Source organism: Piliocolobus tephrosceles, chromosome 10 (assembly GCF_002776525.5).
Source record: "Piliocolobus tephrosceles isolate RC106 chromosome 10, ASM277652v3, whole genome shotgun sequence".
Classification (NCBI taxonomy): Eukaryota; Metazoa; Chordata; class Mammalia; order Primates; family Cercopithecidae; genus Piliocolobus; species Piliocolobus tephrosceles.
The window spans coordinates 14,565,416-14,583,059 of record NC_045443.1 but is presented as its reverse complement, the minus strand read 5'-3'; the positions used below and the strand labels follow the sequence as shown (position 1 = coordinate 14,583,059).

The 17,644-nt window shown below is 40.0% G+C and overlaps 2 protein-coding genes across 7 annotated transcripts in view; one reads left to right on the top strand and one right to left on the bottom strand.

Moving 5' to 3' along the window:
• Positions 1–2,590, top strand: part of PLBD1 (phospholipase B domain containing 1) — a 66,158-nt gene extending 63,568 nt beyond the window's left edge. The window contains exons 10-11 of the mRNA XM_023226142.1: positions 84–190; positions 2,295–2,590. Coding sequence (XP_023081910.1) covers positions 84–190; positions 2,295–2,477 — 290 coding nt within the window. The 3' untranslated portion in view covers positions 2,478–2,590. The remainder of the gene's footprint in view (positions 1–83; positions 191–2,294) is intronic.
• A 718-nt stretch (positions 2,591–3,308) lies between these two features.
• ATF7IP (activating transcription factor 7 interacting protein) overlaps positions 3,309–17,644 on the bottom strand; it is a 131,130-nt gene continuing 116,794 nt past the window's right edge. For 3 of the 6 annotated variants that reach the window (XM_023226138.1, XM_023226141.1, XM_023226136.1), the window contains exons 14-15: positions 9,878–9,990; positions 3,309–8,552 (exon numbers count right to left, since the gene is read on the bottom strand). In XM_023226138.1, the coding sequence (XP_023081906.1) occupies positions 8,133–8,552; positions 9,878–9,990 (533 nt within the window). In that variant the 3' untranslated portion in view covers positions 3,309–8,132. The remainder of the gene's footprint in view (positions 8,553–9,877; positions 9,991–17,644) is intronic. The other 3 variants (XM_023226137.1, XM_023226139.2, XM_023226140.1) reach the window with 1 other exon arrangement.

The window sequence follows — 17,644 nt, the reverse complement described above, 5'->3', positions numbered from 1 at the left end:
CGGGCCCCAAAACCTTACTGTGGAGAAGTGTGTCTCCGAATAGCCAATACTCACTCTCTTCCCCATCTCTCTCTGTTTCCTAGATTATAAGAAGGATCCTTACAGTAAGGGTGACCCCTGTAATACCATCTGCTGCCGTGAGGATCTGAACTCACCTAACCCAAGTCCTGGAGGTTGTTACGACACGAAGGTAACATGCTATTGGGTTTTGAATTTAATTCCTGCCAGCACACAGGCCTCTCCAAAGGCAAAGTTGCACAGGCAGGAAGCACAGTAATGTCTCTAACCATAAACTCAACCCAGGAATCAGCTGTTTCAGAGATTCTGGTGGTAGGTCCTATTATCTAACTTCAAGTCACTGCTCTGCCATTTAGTAGTAAATCACATAATTCCATCATGTCTCTGTTTCTTCATCTGTAAAATGGATACAACAGTACTTACCTCATATGGTGTTCTGAAGAATAAGCCTTTCATCTCTGTAAAATGTTTAGAACAGTGTTATTTGTAAATGTACACAGCCATAATGATGATATTGTTGTCTTAAGTTTTACCAGACTGGCCCAAAGGCCAAAGAACACACTATTCAAGCAGTGTGATTCCATGTTAAACATGAATCGGATTTAGCCGAAGGAGCAAGTTTGGACAAGAAGCCTAAAGCACAGAGGTTTTTCACAACGTTAGAAATGATAAATGCTGTAATGTCTCTCAAAATATAAGTAATAAGTACGTTTGCAGTGGTGTGCTAAAGCCAGCTCATAGACATGCAGGAACCAATTGTTAGTTGACATCATGTTGATAGTCTGAAACCAGTCAAGTGAAAGTATTTACATTATGGAAATCAGGAACATTTTTCCTCAGAAAGATGGTTGTTAAAAATTTACCTGCTCACCACTGGATTTGGGATGTCTGAGGGTATGAGGCATTTGGTTGGCAGAATCATGCTACTACATCCTTTTGCAGTCTTGGCTTGGGTGTATGTCTTTTCATCACCTGTCCTAAATTCTGGAAGAAACCTGTCAGGGTAAACTGTGTATTCTGTCTTTGGCTCAAAAATTTATAGGAATGCTGACCCCAGTTACACATTATTCTCTATCAGCCTAATATCTAAACAGGAAATGCTTTAAAGTATCTTGAGTTCCAGCTCAACCTTCTTTTTAGCTATGTGATGAAGGCAAAGCTTTTAACCGTAATGATTCTCAATGTTAACATTAAAAAAAAAAAAAAGGTAGATGTAGAGAAGCTGGCACAGATGAAACCCCTATGAATGTTTTTGTATTCCTTTTTTAAAATGGTATTTGCAAACATGCAGTCAAATGTGTGAAGTTTGTATCTATCACAGAATACACCAAGAAAATCACCTCTGCTGCCTTGCCTGGGAGAACCCAAGCCAAGCTTCCCTCTACCAAATCTCACTTCTGGAGACAGAGGCCTGCAATTGTTTTTATCAAAAAGTTTCTGTTGAAGGATACTCTTTAAAAATACAATTTCTCTCTTTATGGGGAAAATCAGAAGAGATTCTCTTTCCCCTCTAAGATTAAGATCTGCTGCTAGTCAGTGGTTAGGTGTTTTTGAGAACCACGGCCCTCAATTTTTGACAGTGAGCTCCACCTACTTTAAGACTCTTGTTACCACCCTGATTAATAACAACTTTTTCTGAGGACTTCATCTATTCTAGGCATTGCTTTGAGCATTGCTTGCATTAATCCTCATGCCAACTCTATGAAGTAGGGTTATCAGCCCATTTTACAAAGGAGAACACTGACTCATAGAGGGGTTAAGTGATCTTTAAATAAGCTTTGGAGTTAGAATTCTGAATGAGTAATCTGACTTCATATCTTGCTTTTGGCTACACTGTTCATTTCACACAATTCTAGTTGATTGACATTTGATGCCAAATGTATACAGAAGACTATATCATATAAAGACAATGTGAAAAATGGCAAGAAAATTTTGTTTTAAAGAAGGCAGCCTGGCGCATGTAATCCCAGCATGCCTGTAATCCCAGCGCTTTGGGAGGCTGAGGCAGGTGGATCACCTGAGATCAGGAGTTTGAGACCAGCTTGACCAACAAGGCAAAAACCCATCTCTGCTGAACCTGGGAGGCAGAGGTTGCAGTGAGCCGACATTGTGCCACTGTACTCCTGCCTGGGCAACAAGAGCGAAACTCCGTCTCAAAAAAAAAAAAAAAAAAAGCTAATATTATGACTTTGGTAGTTGGGGGAGTGGGAAAGGCCATGGATTTAATTTTTTGCCAAATGATTTTTCTAAAATGTCCTCCTCCTCTCTCTTGCCAGGTGGCAGATATCTACCTAGCATCTCAGTACACATCCTATGCCATAAGTGGTCCCACAGTACAAGGTGGCCTCCCTGTTTTTCACTGGAACCGTTTCAACAAAACTCTACATCAGGGCATGCCAGAGGTCTACAACTTTGATTTTATTACCATGAAACCAATTTTGAAACGTGACATAAAATGAAGGAGGGAGATGATGGACTAGAAGGCTGTAAATAAGAAACCAAAGGCACTATTTTAGCTATGTTTTTCCCATCAGAATTATGCAATAAAATATATTAAATTCATGTCGCTTTCGTTTTCCACTGACTGTTGTTTTTACAGCAAGCACTCGCTATAAGGTAGAGCACTGTAGAAGAAATGTTATATATATAAATAACACTAAGCTTTAGTATACATGCTAATACACAAGAGGGTATGGCAGAAACTGCTCCTTCATTCAGCAGAATTCATATTCTCTTTTCATGCCTGCTGACACAGACCACATCTCCCAGTGTCCCTCAGATAGTTGTGCCACATGACAATTCTAGCCACTGGAACCTGAGACGAATGCCACTTCCGGGCCCGGCCCATAAGAATCCATACTCCTCCTATGCTCTTTCTCATTTCCCTGGACGAATATGCCTCATGACAAAACCCTAGGAGACGCTGGAGCTTCGTTTTCAAAGGAACCTCTAGTAGTAGTTAGTGATTGTAGTTAATGATTTTTCTGGTCATTAACAGGCATCAGTTGAGTCCTTTTGTGGTGTAGGTTAGGCATACAATATAGTAAACCTTACTGTTGCCTCCTATACGCCAAAAGCACCTATACAATCTGGCAGCAACCCTGCATAGCAACTTTCTTTCAAAACTGGAGAGTTACATGTGATCTGAGTGCCATGGAACTACGAAGTAAGTTAAATAAGCCATACCATACAGTATGTAATGGGTGACTCTAAACAAGGTGAAAGATTCTTAAAAAAGAAAGAAAAAAGCCACAAGGGTGAATAACCAGAATTAAACAGAGTACTCAGAATGTTAAAAACCCAGTAGTTTTATTTCAAAGTATAAATTTCAGGCTTGCTGGACAAAACCCCACTACAGTTAACACTTATACAGACACCACTCTATTATACATTTAAAAAAGAAAAAAACACACACACACACACACATACACACATACAAACCTTCAAAACCCTAATAAAAATAGGGCCACTTGCTACAGCCCAGTTTGTATTAGACATTAGGAAGGTCTTACTTACATTGTCTTATTATTTACACTTTCAACTGCAATAAAGAAAAATTAGGATGCAAGTTACTTACAAAGGATTTTTATATTTAATTTTGAAATGGCTGATAAAATACTAAAGCCAGAATCCCCAAAAGGTGTTTGATTGCCCAGTTACCTTATTTACAAAAACAACAAAGAAACAGACAAAAACAAAAACCTCAAAAAAATGATAAAGACTGCATTTAAATATGGGTACTTAGCTGACTCTACAAATAAAAAACAAAGAAAAGTTTATTTTAACATAGTAAATTATTTGAAAATGAGAAAACAAAACATGTGTTTGCATTATCCTATTCCTCCCCATTGGCTGGCTCAAGGGGATGAATGAGTTTCAGGAATTAGACAAGTCTGCCACGCTAACAAACGCTTCATGAGAATTGCTGATTTGTGTGTGTGTCCCAAAAGTTAAAAAAAAAAAAAAAGGGCATTTCCCCAGTAAAAATAGTAAGGAAGGTAGAATCACACATTGGTTTTAGACAGTTATTTGATATTGCAAATACTAGGACTTGATTTTTCTGGAAATTAGGATAAAACAGGCCAACCACAGGTCAGTGATAAAACAACAAAATCATAGGATGTTGAGGATACTGAATTAGCCCAAGAAGTAAAGTCAAGGAGAACATTTGGAAGGAAGGTCTTTGCAGTACCTTACTGTGCTAAGATCACAGTGTAAAAAAGTGAGAGATGAGGATACCACAGGCATTACTTTGTTGACCTTGTACAGTACTGGAAAGTTCATGAAACAAGATAAATGAAAACCATGCAGTATTAACCCTGACCTTGTTGCATAAATGGTAATTTGGAGAATATTTAAAGCAAAAGAACAAACAACAAAGTTAACACTTACCCAATGCAGTAAGAGAACTGTAAGATACAGCCTACTTAAGGAGGTCTGCAGACAGATGCACCTAAGATTTAAGCTGTTTTAGGTCACTTTTTCAAAGTATTTATTATCTGGCAATGGGGATGGGAGTGGGGAACACCCCTCTGTGAGGCAAATGATATCTCAACAAATACCGACTTTTCAAGGAAGAAAGCTCTCCACTTCTCTCATAAATGTATATACTATCTTAAACAGTATGCAGTATTCTGCATATTTTTAAAAAATGAATCCAGAGAAATAGAAGGATATAGTTACCTCATAAAATTAACTGTTAACAACAGATGTCTTTGTATGTGATTTATAAATTTCTTGGCAAGAACAGGATTTTTAGAAGAGGCTTACTCACACTTAAGACAGTGAAAACTACTCTCACAGAATGCAAAGTATAGAATAATAAACATCACCGTTATCTTTAAATGCCATACAAACATCCAACATTGCAGGTGGCAGTATCAGGTTTCCAGAATTTCCAATAAAGCAATACCTACACAAATATTGCCAGGCTAAAAATGTAGTAAAACTTGCATTCCCAAAATGGGAGAATCTAGCTTATTTGTATTAATTTGTGAAAAGATACTATGAAACTAAAAAGTTAACCGCGGAGTGGAAACTGCTACTAGAAAGTCTGTTATCAGTAGCTACTTACTACTTAAGTCCTCCATTCTCTCTCCCAGAAGAAGCAAACCAAACAAAACGCATCTATCAATATTAAAACCTGCCTCAATAAAAACCTAGTGTTCTAACCTAGCACCTCTAGTAAATCTAATATAGCTGCTGCCCCTACGTGCCATGGTAGGCTAATTTGAGTACACCATCTTACAATAAATATACTTTTCCCCTAAATAATTGCGAGCTCTCCCTGTACCTTCCTTCCAACTGGAATAAAACATTTTAAGTAATTATTTTACTTTAGTAAATCTATTTTTAGAATTGCTATTTGAGAATTTGTTTTCCTTTGACAGAAAACATAATATAGGCTAGGATAATGAATTTTTAAAAAAAATTCTACTGGGCTTTCTTCATCTGATTAAATAATGCTATTTTTTTTTAAAAAAATTAGTAAACATAAATAAAAATGTTCATCAAGAGAACCTTTTGTAGGTTATGTAAGAAAAGTATAACCACATGACCATAAAAACACCCAATAAAGAACAATTTGAACAAGGGCCTTCAATTTTGTAGACAGGAATAATCTTGAACACATAATCAAGACTGCAACCACTGCAGGTCAAAACATACACATGCAGATATAGACAGGTGTTCATATACATCTAGAAGATCATCGACTCCTTCCTTTTAAAATTTTCATTGTCATAACACTGGCAACTTCTTTACCATCATCATTAGTCCTAGAATGAGTAATATCTACATAGTTGGTTGGCAAATTTGATTTATAGCATACTCCCTTGTGGTCTCATTTTCTGAGAGTGAAAGGAGGTTTGGAGCATTAATTTTTTGGCAATCTATAGGCTTTCTTCATCATGAATCAAATCTTACACCTCAGATGATAGTATACTGACCAGTCAAAAGTCTCTAAAGAGTTTTCTTTACAACTAGAAAACTTCCTATTATAAGCCATCAAAGTTGCAAACAAAACATTAACAAAAGAGAGAGTTCCCTCCTGTAATTCTAGGAAAAATGAACGACTATTTTGAGAAGGTAGAAAAATGAATTCAAATATTGCAAAGGAAGAGGACTTGTAAGTTATTTCACAAAATTCATAAATTCCTTTCAAAATATTCTCAAGCACATTCTCACTCCTAAAACTTAACCCAGCCCGCCAGTCCTAAACTATCTACACTCAAAACACCTACCTGACACCAGTACAGCTGGCCCTCATATTAAAAATCCATGACCTAAGCTGAATTTTAATAATTTTGAAGAGGAACAGAGAGATACACAGGTTATATCTAATTGTTACATAAAATGACCTCAAAAGATATACTTTAAATTCTTTTTTTTTTTGAGACAGAGTTTCACTCTTGTCTCCCAGGCTGGAGTACAACAGCACCATCTCAGCTCACTGCAACCTCTGCCTCCCGGGTTCAAGCGATTCTCCTTGCCTCCTGAGTAGCTGGGGTTACAGGCATGCACCAACATGCCTGGCTAATTTTGGGATATACTTTAAATTCTATCCAAAGCTAACAATGGGTACATCAGATTCAACTTGGCACTATCAAAACAAAGTTAAAAGGTTAAAACAGGAAAGACGATGTGACAATAAAGAGGAAATGAAACTTTCCCCTTGATATTTTAGCTCATTCTATATTGTGAATCTTGCTATTTGCTTCCTTTGAAAGAATACTAAGGAATTAGTATTGGGTAATAGCTCTGGGTGATAAACTGAACTAGAATCATTTTCACAATCTCTAACACCGTGTGCAACACGGATACTAAAACGTGAAAAATTTTCTTCCACAATATGGTTTTCTCTTGGTCCACTTTACACAAAGTTAAATAGTGACCAAAAATAAAAGCATCTACAGTTTTAGAAGAAAATAGCATGTCAAATTTTTGGAGTTAAATGTGATGCCATCACCATGCCCAGCTAAGATGAGACTGTGCATGTGCATGTGTGTACATATACATCATGTACACACACACACCTTGGTTTAAAAATCACTTGAGTAGGCTGGGCACGGTGGCTCACAACGGTAATCCCAGCACTTTGGGAGGCTGAGGCAGGTAGATCACCTGAGGTCAGGAGTTTGAGACCAGCCTGGCCAACATGGTGAAACCCCATCTCTACTAAAAATACAAAAATTAGCCGGGCATGGTGACGGGCGCCTGTAATCTCAGCTACTCTCGGGCTGAGACAGGAGAATTGCTTGAACCCAGGAGGCGGAGGTTGCAGTGAGCTGAGATTGTGCCACTGCACTCTAGCCTGAGCAACAAGAGCGAAACTCCATCTAAAAAAAAAAAAAAAAATTACGTGAGGAGGTGTGCAAGAAATCAAGGGTAAAAAGGCTGCAAGGGAAGAGTAAGCAACCATGGACATATGGCCATGTTTATTTATTTATTTTTGGCCATGTTTATTTTTGTAGTTCATCTTTAAGGCACAAAATAAATGTAAAAGCCAGATGAGGAAAGGGAGGGGGCCATTGCAGATCTTTTTTAACCTAGTTAACAACTTAGGAGACCAGACAAAAGAAATGACAAACAGATCCTTTCCTGTGTTCGAATCAACCTATTTTAAACTAGTTAGCCATTCTGTTTTTAATTCATTTCTTTGGGTTTTGCTTTGATTCTGTTTAAACCATTTAACTAAAATGATCCTACAGATCCTTTAAAAGCAGAATCATGCCAGTTACACATCTCAAATCCTTTGATCTACTACTTCGTACTTTAAGAGGTAAATTTGAGAATAAAAATGGAAGACTCCAATGCAGTAACACATACATAGGGAAAAACACACATAAACACCCACACATATTCCCCAGCCTCAAAACTAAAGCAAGGTACACATTTACATTTCCAAACCCCAAAGCCTAAACTGTCCAGGAAAAGATTCTAGCTTTGTGGGCTGAGTTTATTTTGCTTCTGGTTATAAACAAATGTAGTGTATACACACATCTGTCCAAGAAATCTTGCACAAGGTGGATTTTACATGGGGTATCATGCACAAGATTAAAAATAAGACCAAAAGGTGGAAATTTTAAAAGAGGAAAATATAAAGGCTCCAAGGTTTAACTGCTCTGGGTAGAAGAGATCACATCTGTTGACTGAGGATCACAGAAAGGCCCAAAACGTCCATAAATATCCTTGGCCCTTACTGCAAAGTAGTATTTGCTACCAGATACAAACTGGGTGAGAGTACATGCCATGGGCAAGGGAAGTGCCTTGACTTCCCCTATCTTTTTCCATTGTGAGGGCACAGTGGCACTAGGTTCCTCATGGTAAGCATAGAGATGGTAGCTATCAACAGTGGCACAGCTTCGATCCACCTCCAGGACACTCCATGACAGTACTATGCCATTTTGACTCTGAACTCGTGCTAACTTCAAGTGTGGCTTCTGAGGCAGAGATGTGCTGGCAGCTTCTGGGGGCACACGCTGTGGTTGTGGAGCTTCTGGTAAGGGTGCTGGGTGCACAGGGCGTGGCGGCTCCTAAAAAAACAAGTCACACTGATTTATAATGATCACAAAAACAACATTTTAGAATGTTAGAATTAAAACACCTTAGAGAACATACATAGAGATATCATTTTACATCAAGAATTCTAGGAAATACCAAATACCATATCAAATTTGGCAAGTTCTATTTGGGGTTTTGTAATGAATGATGCCACAAACAATGATGCTGAGGTTATTCCTGCTCCACTTCCTAGACCTAAAATATTTTGAGTTTTTCTTAGGAAATAAAAAGCCCCTGCTGATGGAACATCATTTTGAGGAACACGGAAATAATGATCTACTTCTAACAAAATAATTTATGATTGAATTATCTATATTACAGATTATCACTTCAGTATGATACAACATTTTAAAATATCATTATAGCAATCAAAATCATATAAAATTGGAGAATACAACTATACTTTCATTTTTAAGTTATTTTGCAATATAAGACAGTAGCATATTCTTATAAATAAGCGCATTAACACTGAATCTGTACTATATTCTTGGCCAATTTACAAGAAAAAGGTGATATTTAAACTGAACTGTGAAAGATAGGATCCAGAGATGCAGAAATAATCATGTACCTTTCAGCCAAAAATAAAGCATGAGCAAAGGCATGTGGACAGGAAAGTGAGGGGACGTATGGACAACAACAAGTATTAATTTTTTCTTGGATATAGGGTACATGAAGAAAAATCTGGAAAGATAGGTCAAGGCCAGATGATGAAAAAAACGTGACTCTAACTTTAGGAAGTCCTATTGACTTTTCTAACACTGGAACATCATCATCATTATGATGATATTTCATACCAGTCAAACACTGACAAAATTGTGTCACAGGATAATGTGGCGTTGTTTTGGAGGCTAAATCTAAGGAGAAATCTTTGGTTATCTCTGCTGCCTCTTAACTAATGAATTCCCAATATCATTGGATTCTTTAAAACAATTGATGACAATGTAGCAGTTAGACATGGCATAGTTTAAAACAAAAGAATAAAATTAACACATGGAAAAATGTCCTTTTCAATTTCACTATGAATTAGAAATGATCTATATTTCACTTCATATACCCCAACTGTGGACCTGTTTTTGTATACTGTACACCACAAGCAAACTCAATTCTAAATGATCGTCATCCCTATGAACATTTGTTCATAATGGTTTAAGATCAATTTTTAGAAATAAACTTCTGAAAAAGCAGAAAGACCTAACACTTCCCTTGCATACAACCACTTTAAAGAAAAATGCCAACTACAATAATATTTTACACCTTTACAGTTGAGAATTTTACAAAACCAAGCATCAACACTTACAGTATGCACTTGTGGTGGTCGGTGATGCACTGTGAGCTGAGGTCCTGTGGATCCCAGGGTTAGTCCATTGTTTACAACATACGTGGTTGTTTGAGGCACTCGAACTGTAACACCTACAAAAAAAATTACAAGATAAAATAATTCTATTGTAAATTTGGTGGAAGACGGATTAAATATTTCAAGTCAGTGAAGCAATGTTTTCAAGTTTCGAAAGGAAAGATATTTCTAACTTAGAGGTCCTATTCATATTCAGCCAAGCTATCAACCAGCCTGTGGATAAAAAAAACTTCATGTGCAAGCACTAAAAAAAAATTCTAACTACCACAAACCTTCTCTCAAATAGTCACTGGAGAATATGTGCCACCAATATGTGAGAAAATAAAGAGAAAAATATGAGACACAAGCAACAGGAGGTCCAGCACAGGGAGAAATAAAAGGATCCTTACCAGGAGAACTATGAACAAAAATCCTAGAACACTGGTTGTGTACCGCATGTAAAAGGTAAATGGCCATAATGGAGCAGTGTGACTCAAAAGACAGACAAATTGGGAGTATCTTCATAAAAATCTCTGCAGTCTCATCTTTTCAACCAGGACAGAAAGCCAGAATAAGTCATCCTTGCCATGTATTAATGAGGTTCCTCTCATTTTCTCCATGCCCAGCTCCTTGGTTGAGGATACTCATTTCACCCCACAGAAAACTGCTGTGACATACACCAAGGAAACAAAAATAGAAAATTTAGAGCCACCTACTGCCCTGACCATACTCCTGCCATTTATTCAGTACCTGGCCCATGCTGTTGTTTGGCCTGGTGCCTGGACGATAGTGAGCAAAGTTTCCCAGAACTCATTTCCAACCTTGTTGACTAATTTTCCCAGATAATGCTCTTGTAAACTTGCGAGAGTTGAAGCCAAACTATGATCCAGAGACTCCAATCAGTTTATTTGCTAATGACAGCATTACTGTTTCTTTAAACAGCTATATTTTTCCTTGCTATCACATTTTGCAAAACTACTACATATGTGTGATGGTTAAAACTGAGTGTCAACTTGATTGGATTGAAGGACACAAAGTGTAAACCCTGGAAGGGTCTGTGAGGATGCTGCCAAAAGATACTAACATTAGAGTCTGTGAACTGGGGAAGGCAGATCCACCCTTAATCTGGTGGGCACAATCTAATCAGCTGCCAGAAAATATAAAGCAGGCAGAAAAACGTGAAAAGGAGAGACTGGCTTAGCCTTAGCCTCCCAGTCTACATCTTTTTCCTGTGCTGGATACTTCCTGCCCTGGAACACTGGCCTCCAAGTTCTTCAGTTTTGGGACTTGGACTGGCTTTCCTTGCTCCTCAGCTTGCAGACAACCTATTGTGGGATCTTGTTTTTTTTTTTTCTGAGACAGAGTCTGGCTCTGTTGCCCAGGCTTGAGTGCAGTGGCGTGATCTCGGCTCACTGCAACCCTCCGCCTCCTGGGCTCTCCTACCTCAGCCTCCCGAGTAGCTGAGATTACAGGCTTGTGCCATCACGCCCAGCCATTTTTGTATTTTTGGTAGGGATGAGGTTTCATGATGTTAGCCAGCCTCATCTCGAACTCCTGACCTCAAGTGATCTGCCTGCCTCAGCCTCCCATAGTGCTGGGATTACAGGCATGAGCTACCATGCCCAGTAGTGTGGGACCTTCTGATTGTGTAAATTAATACTTAATAAACTCCCCTTTATATATATAAACATTTACTATAAAATATGCATTTTACATATATTTAATATTTATATATAATTAAAAGATATACTGTATAAAGTAGGATATAAAGTGGATATATACTATTAGTTTATATGTAGTATGTATTTTATGTATATACCCTATTAGTTTAATACATACATAATATATAAAATATATATATCCTATTAGTTTATATATAGTATATACTATATGAATATTATATATAGGATACATATATGTGTATATATACATATACACACACACACACACACAAATATATATATTCTATTAGCTCTGTACCTCTAGAGAACCCTAATTCAGATTTTGGTACCAGGAGTGGGATCCAGAGGAACAGAATATTAAGGATGGAGTTCTTTCATTGGTTTTGGGGTTTCTGGAGTTGGCTGCTTAATGTGATTAGACCCAAAAATGTTAAAAACTCTTTCTAATAGTATAGAGAACACTGATAGTCCCTGGTGTGAACTGTTCACAGAGTTATGCAAAATAAATGCATTTGACACTCCTGATTCACAGCTTGTGAGAAGCTAGGAGTTTAGTGACTCTATACATAATACTTTAGACCATATGTGGAGAACCAAGGAACATAATGAAGCTAGTCAGTTGCTCCTAAGTGCAGTGGACAAGGTGATGAAAGAAAATGATGAACTCAGGGATTCTGTCTCTAGGCTTCAGAAGAAGATACTAAGGCTCAAAACTGCTAAGATTGCCCTGAATGAGAGTCTTATCTCCTGTAGAGAAAGAGCTGAAGTTGTGGAAAAACAGACATAAGCTCTTATCATGCGAGTGTCTGACCTGCAATGAAAGATACATGCACAGTCTTGCCAGGTGTCTACTGTTGAAGTGAGGGCACTGACTGGAAAAGAATGGGACCCTGAAACTTGGAATGGGGGTGCGTGGAAGGACCCATATGAAGCTGGGGACACTGAGTCTGTAAACTCTGATGAAACTTTTCTGCCAGAAAGAACAGCTTCCCCATTCCCAGTAGTGGCAACGTCCACTCCCTGACCCATGCTGCCATCAGTCTTTCCAACTTTGTCTGAGGAAATAAAGCCTGTGCTATGTGAGGCAACAGTGAAGGCTTCCCCTGAGGCAGTTGCCAGGCAAGCCAATGTTGATTCTTCTCAGGAGCCACTCCAAACACCTCTCTTTGTTTCTGGACCTATAACTAGGCTAAAGTACTGGGGGGGCCCCTAGAGGTGAGGCTGGGAGTGTGACCTATGAGGACATATGCAACACTCAAAGAGAACTGTTTCGAGTTCTCTAATTCATATATACAGAAATCTGGAGAACAGGCATGGGAATGAATATTAAGGGTATGAGATTATGGTGGAAGGAACAAAGTTAGATCAGGCTGAATTTCTTGATTTGGGTCCACTAAGTAGGGACTCTGCATTTCAGGTTGCAGCTCAGGGAGTTAAGAAAAGGTTCTAATAGGTTATTTGCTTGGTTGAAATAACGACTAAAAGATGGCACACGGTGAGTGAGCTGGAAATGACTGATCTCCCTTGGTTAATGTAGAGGAAGGGATCCAAAGACTAAGGAGATTGGGATGGTGGGGTGAATCAGTCACTTTAGAGCTAGTCATCCCAGCTGGGAGGGTCCAGAAGATATACCCTTGACCAATGCCTTGAGAAACAGATTTGTGAGGGCAGCACCTGTATCTTTGAAGAGCCCTCTAATTGCTCGACTCTGTATGTCAGATCTAACAGTGGGAACCGCAGTCACTCAACTACAAAATTTAAATATAATGGAAATAATTGGATCCCGAGGTGGCAGGGGCCAAGTGGCGGCATTCAACTGTCAAAGACAAGGTGGGCATAGCTACCACAACAGACAGCAGAGGCAAAGTGGCAATCAGAAGAGTCTGACTTGGATAGAGCTCTGGCATTGGCTAATTAATCACAGTGTTCCTAGAGGTGAAACTGATAGGAAGTCTACTGCATTCCTACTTAATTTATACAACCAGAAAGCTTCTAGGTCAAGTGGACAAAAGACTAAATTGAATAATAAAACCAGAATGACGACCCCTCAATGAATTTCTAGACTTGAGCCAGTTTACAGACCAAGAACCCCTTGAATGAAGGGGAGGCCTGATGCCCTTGAGGAATGACCCCACTACATTCCCAACAATTTATGCAGTGAATCTTTCTCCCATCCTTCCCCAAGGAGATCTCTGGCCTTTTACCAGGGTAACTGTGCACTAGGGAGAGGGAAATGATCAGACATTTCAGGCACTACTGGACACTAGTTCTGAGCACTGATTCCAGGGGACCCAAAGCATCATTGTGGTCCTCCAGTTAAAGTAGGGGCTTATGGAGGTCAGATAATTAATGGAGCTTTATCTCAGGTCTCACTTATAGTGGGTCCAGTGGGTCCCTGGATTCATCCTGTGGTCATTTCCCCAGTGCCAAAACGCATAATCGGCATCAACATACTTAGTAGCTGGCAGAACCACTACATTGGCTCCTTGACTGGTAGGGTGAGGGCGACTATGGTGGGAAAGGTCAGTTGGAAGCCATTAGAGCTGCCTCTAAAAAACAGTAAATCAAAAACTATCCATCCCTAGAGGTACTGAGGAGATTAGGGCCACCATCAAGGACTTGAAAGATGCAGAGGTGGTGCTTGCCACCACGTCCCCATTCAATTCTCCCATTTGGCCTATGCAGAAGACAGATGGATCCTGAAGAACGGCAGTGGATTATCATAAGCTTAATCAAGTGGTGACTCTAATTGCAGCTGCTGTATCAGATGCAGTTTCATTCCTTGAGAAAATTAGCACATCTCCTAGTACCTGGAATGCAGCCATTGACTCGGCAAATCCTTTTTCTCCATTCCTGTCCACAAGGACCACCAGAAGCAATTTGCCTTCAGTGGGCAAAGACGACAATATACCTTTACTATCTTACCTCAGGGGTATATCAACTCTCCAGCTTTGTGTCATAATCTTATTCAGAGAGACCTTGATCAGTTTTTGCTCCTGCAAGATATCACACTGGTCCATTACATTGATGACATTATTCTGATTGGATCAAGTGAGCAAGTAGCAGCAAAAACACTGAACTTATTGGTGAGACATTTGTGTATCAGAGGATGGGAAATAAATCTGAGTAAATTCAGGGACCTTCTACCTCAGTAAAATTTCTAGGGGTCCAGTGATGTGGGGCCTGTCAACACATTCCTGTTAAGGCAAAGACTAGTTGCTGCAATTGGCCCTTGCTACAACCAAGAAACAAGCACAACATCTAGTGGACCTATTTGGATTTTGGATGCAACACATTCCTCATTTGGGTGTGTTACTCCAGCCCATTTATCAAGTGTACTGAAAGGCTGCCAGCTCTGAGTGCAGTCTAGAACAGGAGAAGGCTCTGCAACAGGTCCAGGCTACTGGGCAAGCTGTTCTGCCACTTGGGCCATATGACCAGCAGATTCAATGGTGCCTGAGGTGTGAAGGGCAGAGAGGGATGCTGTTAGAGCCTTTGGCAGGACCCCATAGGTGAATCACAGCGGAGGCCTCCAGGATTTTGGAGCAAGGCCCTGCCATCTTTTGCAGGTAACTACTCTCCTTTTGAGAGACAGCTCTTGGCCTGTTAACTGGGCTTTGGTGGAAACTGAACATTTGACTGTGGGTCATCAAGTCCCATGTGACCTGAGCTGACTATCATGAACTGGGTGCTTTCTGACCCATTTAGCCATAAAGTGGTCATGCATCAAATGGAAGTGGTATATAAGTGATTGGGTTCCAGCAGGTGCTGAAGGCACAAGTAATTTACATGCGGAAGTGGCTCAAATGCCCATGTCTCCACTCCTGCCACCCTGCATTCTCTTACCCAGCCTGCACAGGTGGCCTCATGGGGAGTCCCTATGATCACCTGACAGTGGAACAGATGACTAGGGCCTGGTTCACAGATGGTTCTGCACCATATGCAGGCACCACTGCAAAGTGCACAGAAGCAGCACTACAGCCCCTTTCTAGGACATCCCTGAAGGACAGCAGTGAAAGAACATCTTCTCAGTGGGCAGAACCTTGAGCAGTGCACCAGGTTGTATGATTTGCTTAGAAGGAGAAATGGTTAGATGTGTGATTATATAGATTCATGGGCTGTAGCCAATGGTTTGGCTGGATGATCAGGGACTTGGAAGAAGCATGATTACAAAATTGGTGAACAAAGAAATCTGGGGAAGAGATACGTGCATGGACCTTTTTAAGTGGTCAGAAACTGTGAAGATATTTGTATCCCCTGTGAATGCTCACCAACGGGTGACCTCAGCAGAGAAGATTAATAATCAAGTCGATAGGATGACCCATTCTGTGGACACCACTCAGCCTCTATCCGCAGCAACCCTTATCATCGCCCAATAGGCTCATGAACAAAGTAGCCATGGTGGCAGTGCTGGAGGTGATGCCTGGGCACAGCAACATGGACGTCCACTTACCAAGGCTGACGTGGCTATGGTTACTGCCGAGTACCCAATCTGCCAGCAGAAGAGACCAACACTAAGCCCTCGATACGGCATGCCATTCCTCGGGGTGATCAGCTAGCTACCCGGTGGCAAGTTGATTATATTGGACCTCTTCCATCATGGAAAGGGAAGAGGTTTATCCTCCCTGGAATAGACACTTACTCCAGATATGAGTTTGCCTATGCTGCACACAATGCTTCTGCCAAGACTACTATCCATGGACTCACAGAATGCCTTATCCAACATCATGGTATTCCACACAGCATTGACTCTGACCAAGGCACTCTATGGCTAAGTGTGGCAGTGGGCTCGTGCTCATGGAATTCACTGGTCTTACCATGTTTCTCATTGTCCTGAAGCAGCTGGATTTACAGAACGGTGGAATGGCCTTTTGAAGTCACAATTACAACGCCAACGAGGTGACAATACTTTGCAAGTCTGTGGCAAAATTCTCCAGAAGGCTACGTATGCTCTGAATCAGCGTCCAATATTGGTGCTGTTTCTCCAATAGCCAGGATTCACGGGTCAAGGAATCAGCAGGTGAAATGGAAGTGGCACCACTCACCTTTACCCCTAGGGATCCACTAGCAAAATTTTTGCTTCCTTTTCCTGCGATATTACGTTCTGCTGGCCTAGAGGTCTTAGTTCCAGAGGGAGGAACGCTCGCACCAGGAGACACAAGGATTCCATTAAACTGGAACTTATGATTGCCCCCTGGATACTTTGGGCTCCTCTTACCTTTAAGTCAACAGGCTAACAAGGGAGTTAGTGTTGGTTGTGGTGACTGTACCAGATTACCAAGAAGAAATCAGTCTACTGTTCCACAACAGAGGTAAGGAAGAGTATACACGGAATACAGGAGATCCATTAAGGCATGTCTTAGTATTACCATGCCCTGTGATTAAGGTCAACAGGAAACTATAACAGCCCAATCTAGGCAGCACTAAAAATGGCCCAGACCCCTCAGGAATGTAAGATTGGGTCACTCTACCAGGAATAAAACCACAACTAGCTGAGGTGCTTGCTGAATGCAAAGAGACTACAGAATGGGTAGTAGAAAAAGGCAGTCATCAATACCAGCTATGACCATGTGGCCAGCTGCAGAAATGGGGACTGTAATTGTCATGAGTATTTCTTCCTCCTTTTGCTAAAAACATGTTTGTGCATATATGCACTTGTACGAACAAAATATCTCTCCTTTTCCTTCATCATGTTACATAAGATTTACTGACTTCCTATCAACATTTAAATATCGTTAACTTTACGTCACAGTATTTGGCTTGGAGATTGGTGCGTTTCCAGTTCTACAAAGGATAACTGTATTATATTAGGTGTAAGTATGGCCTTATTACTCTATTTGAAGACTGTGTATGATATTAGGAGATGTATATGGATTCAAGTTGACAAAGGGTAGACTTGTGACAGAGTTAATACAAAGTGTCACTTGATTGGATTGAAGGATACAAAGTATTAATCCTGGGTGTGTCTGTGTGTTGTCAAAAGAGATTAACATTTGAGTCAGTGGGCAGGGGAAGGCAGATCCACCCTTAATCTGGTGGTCACAATCTA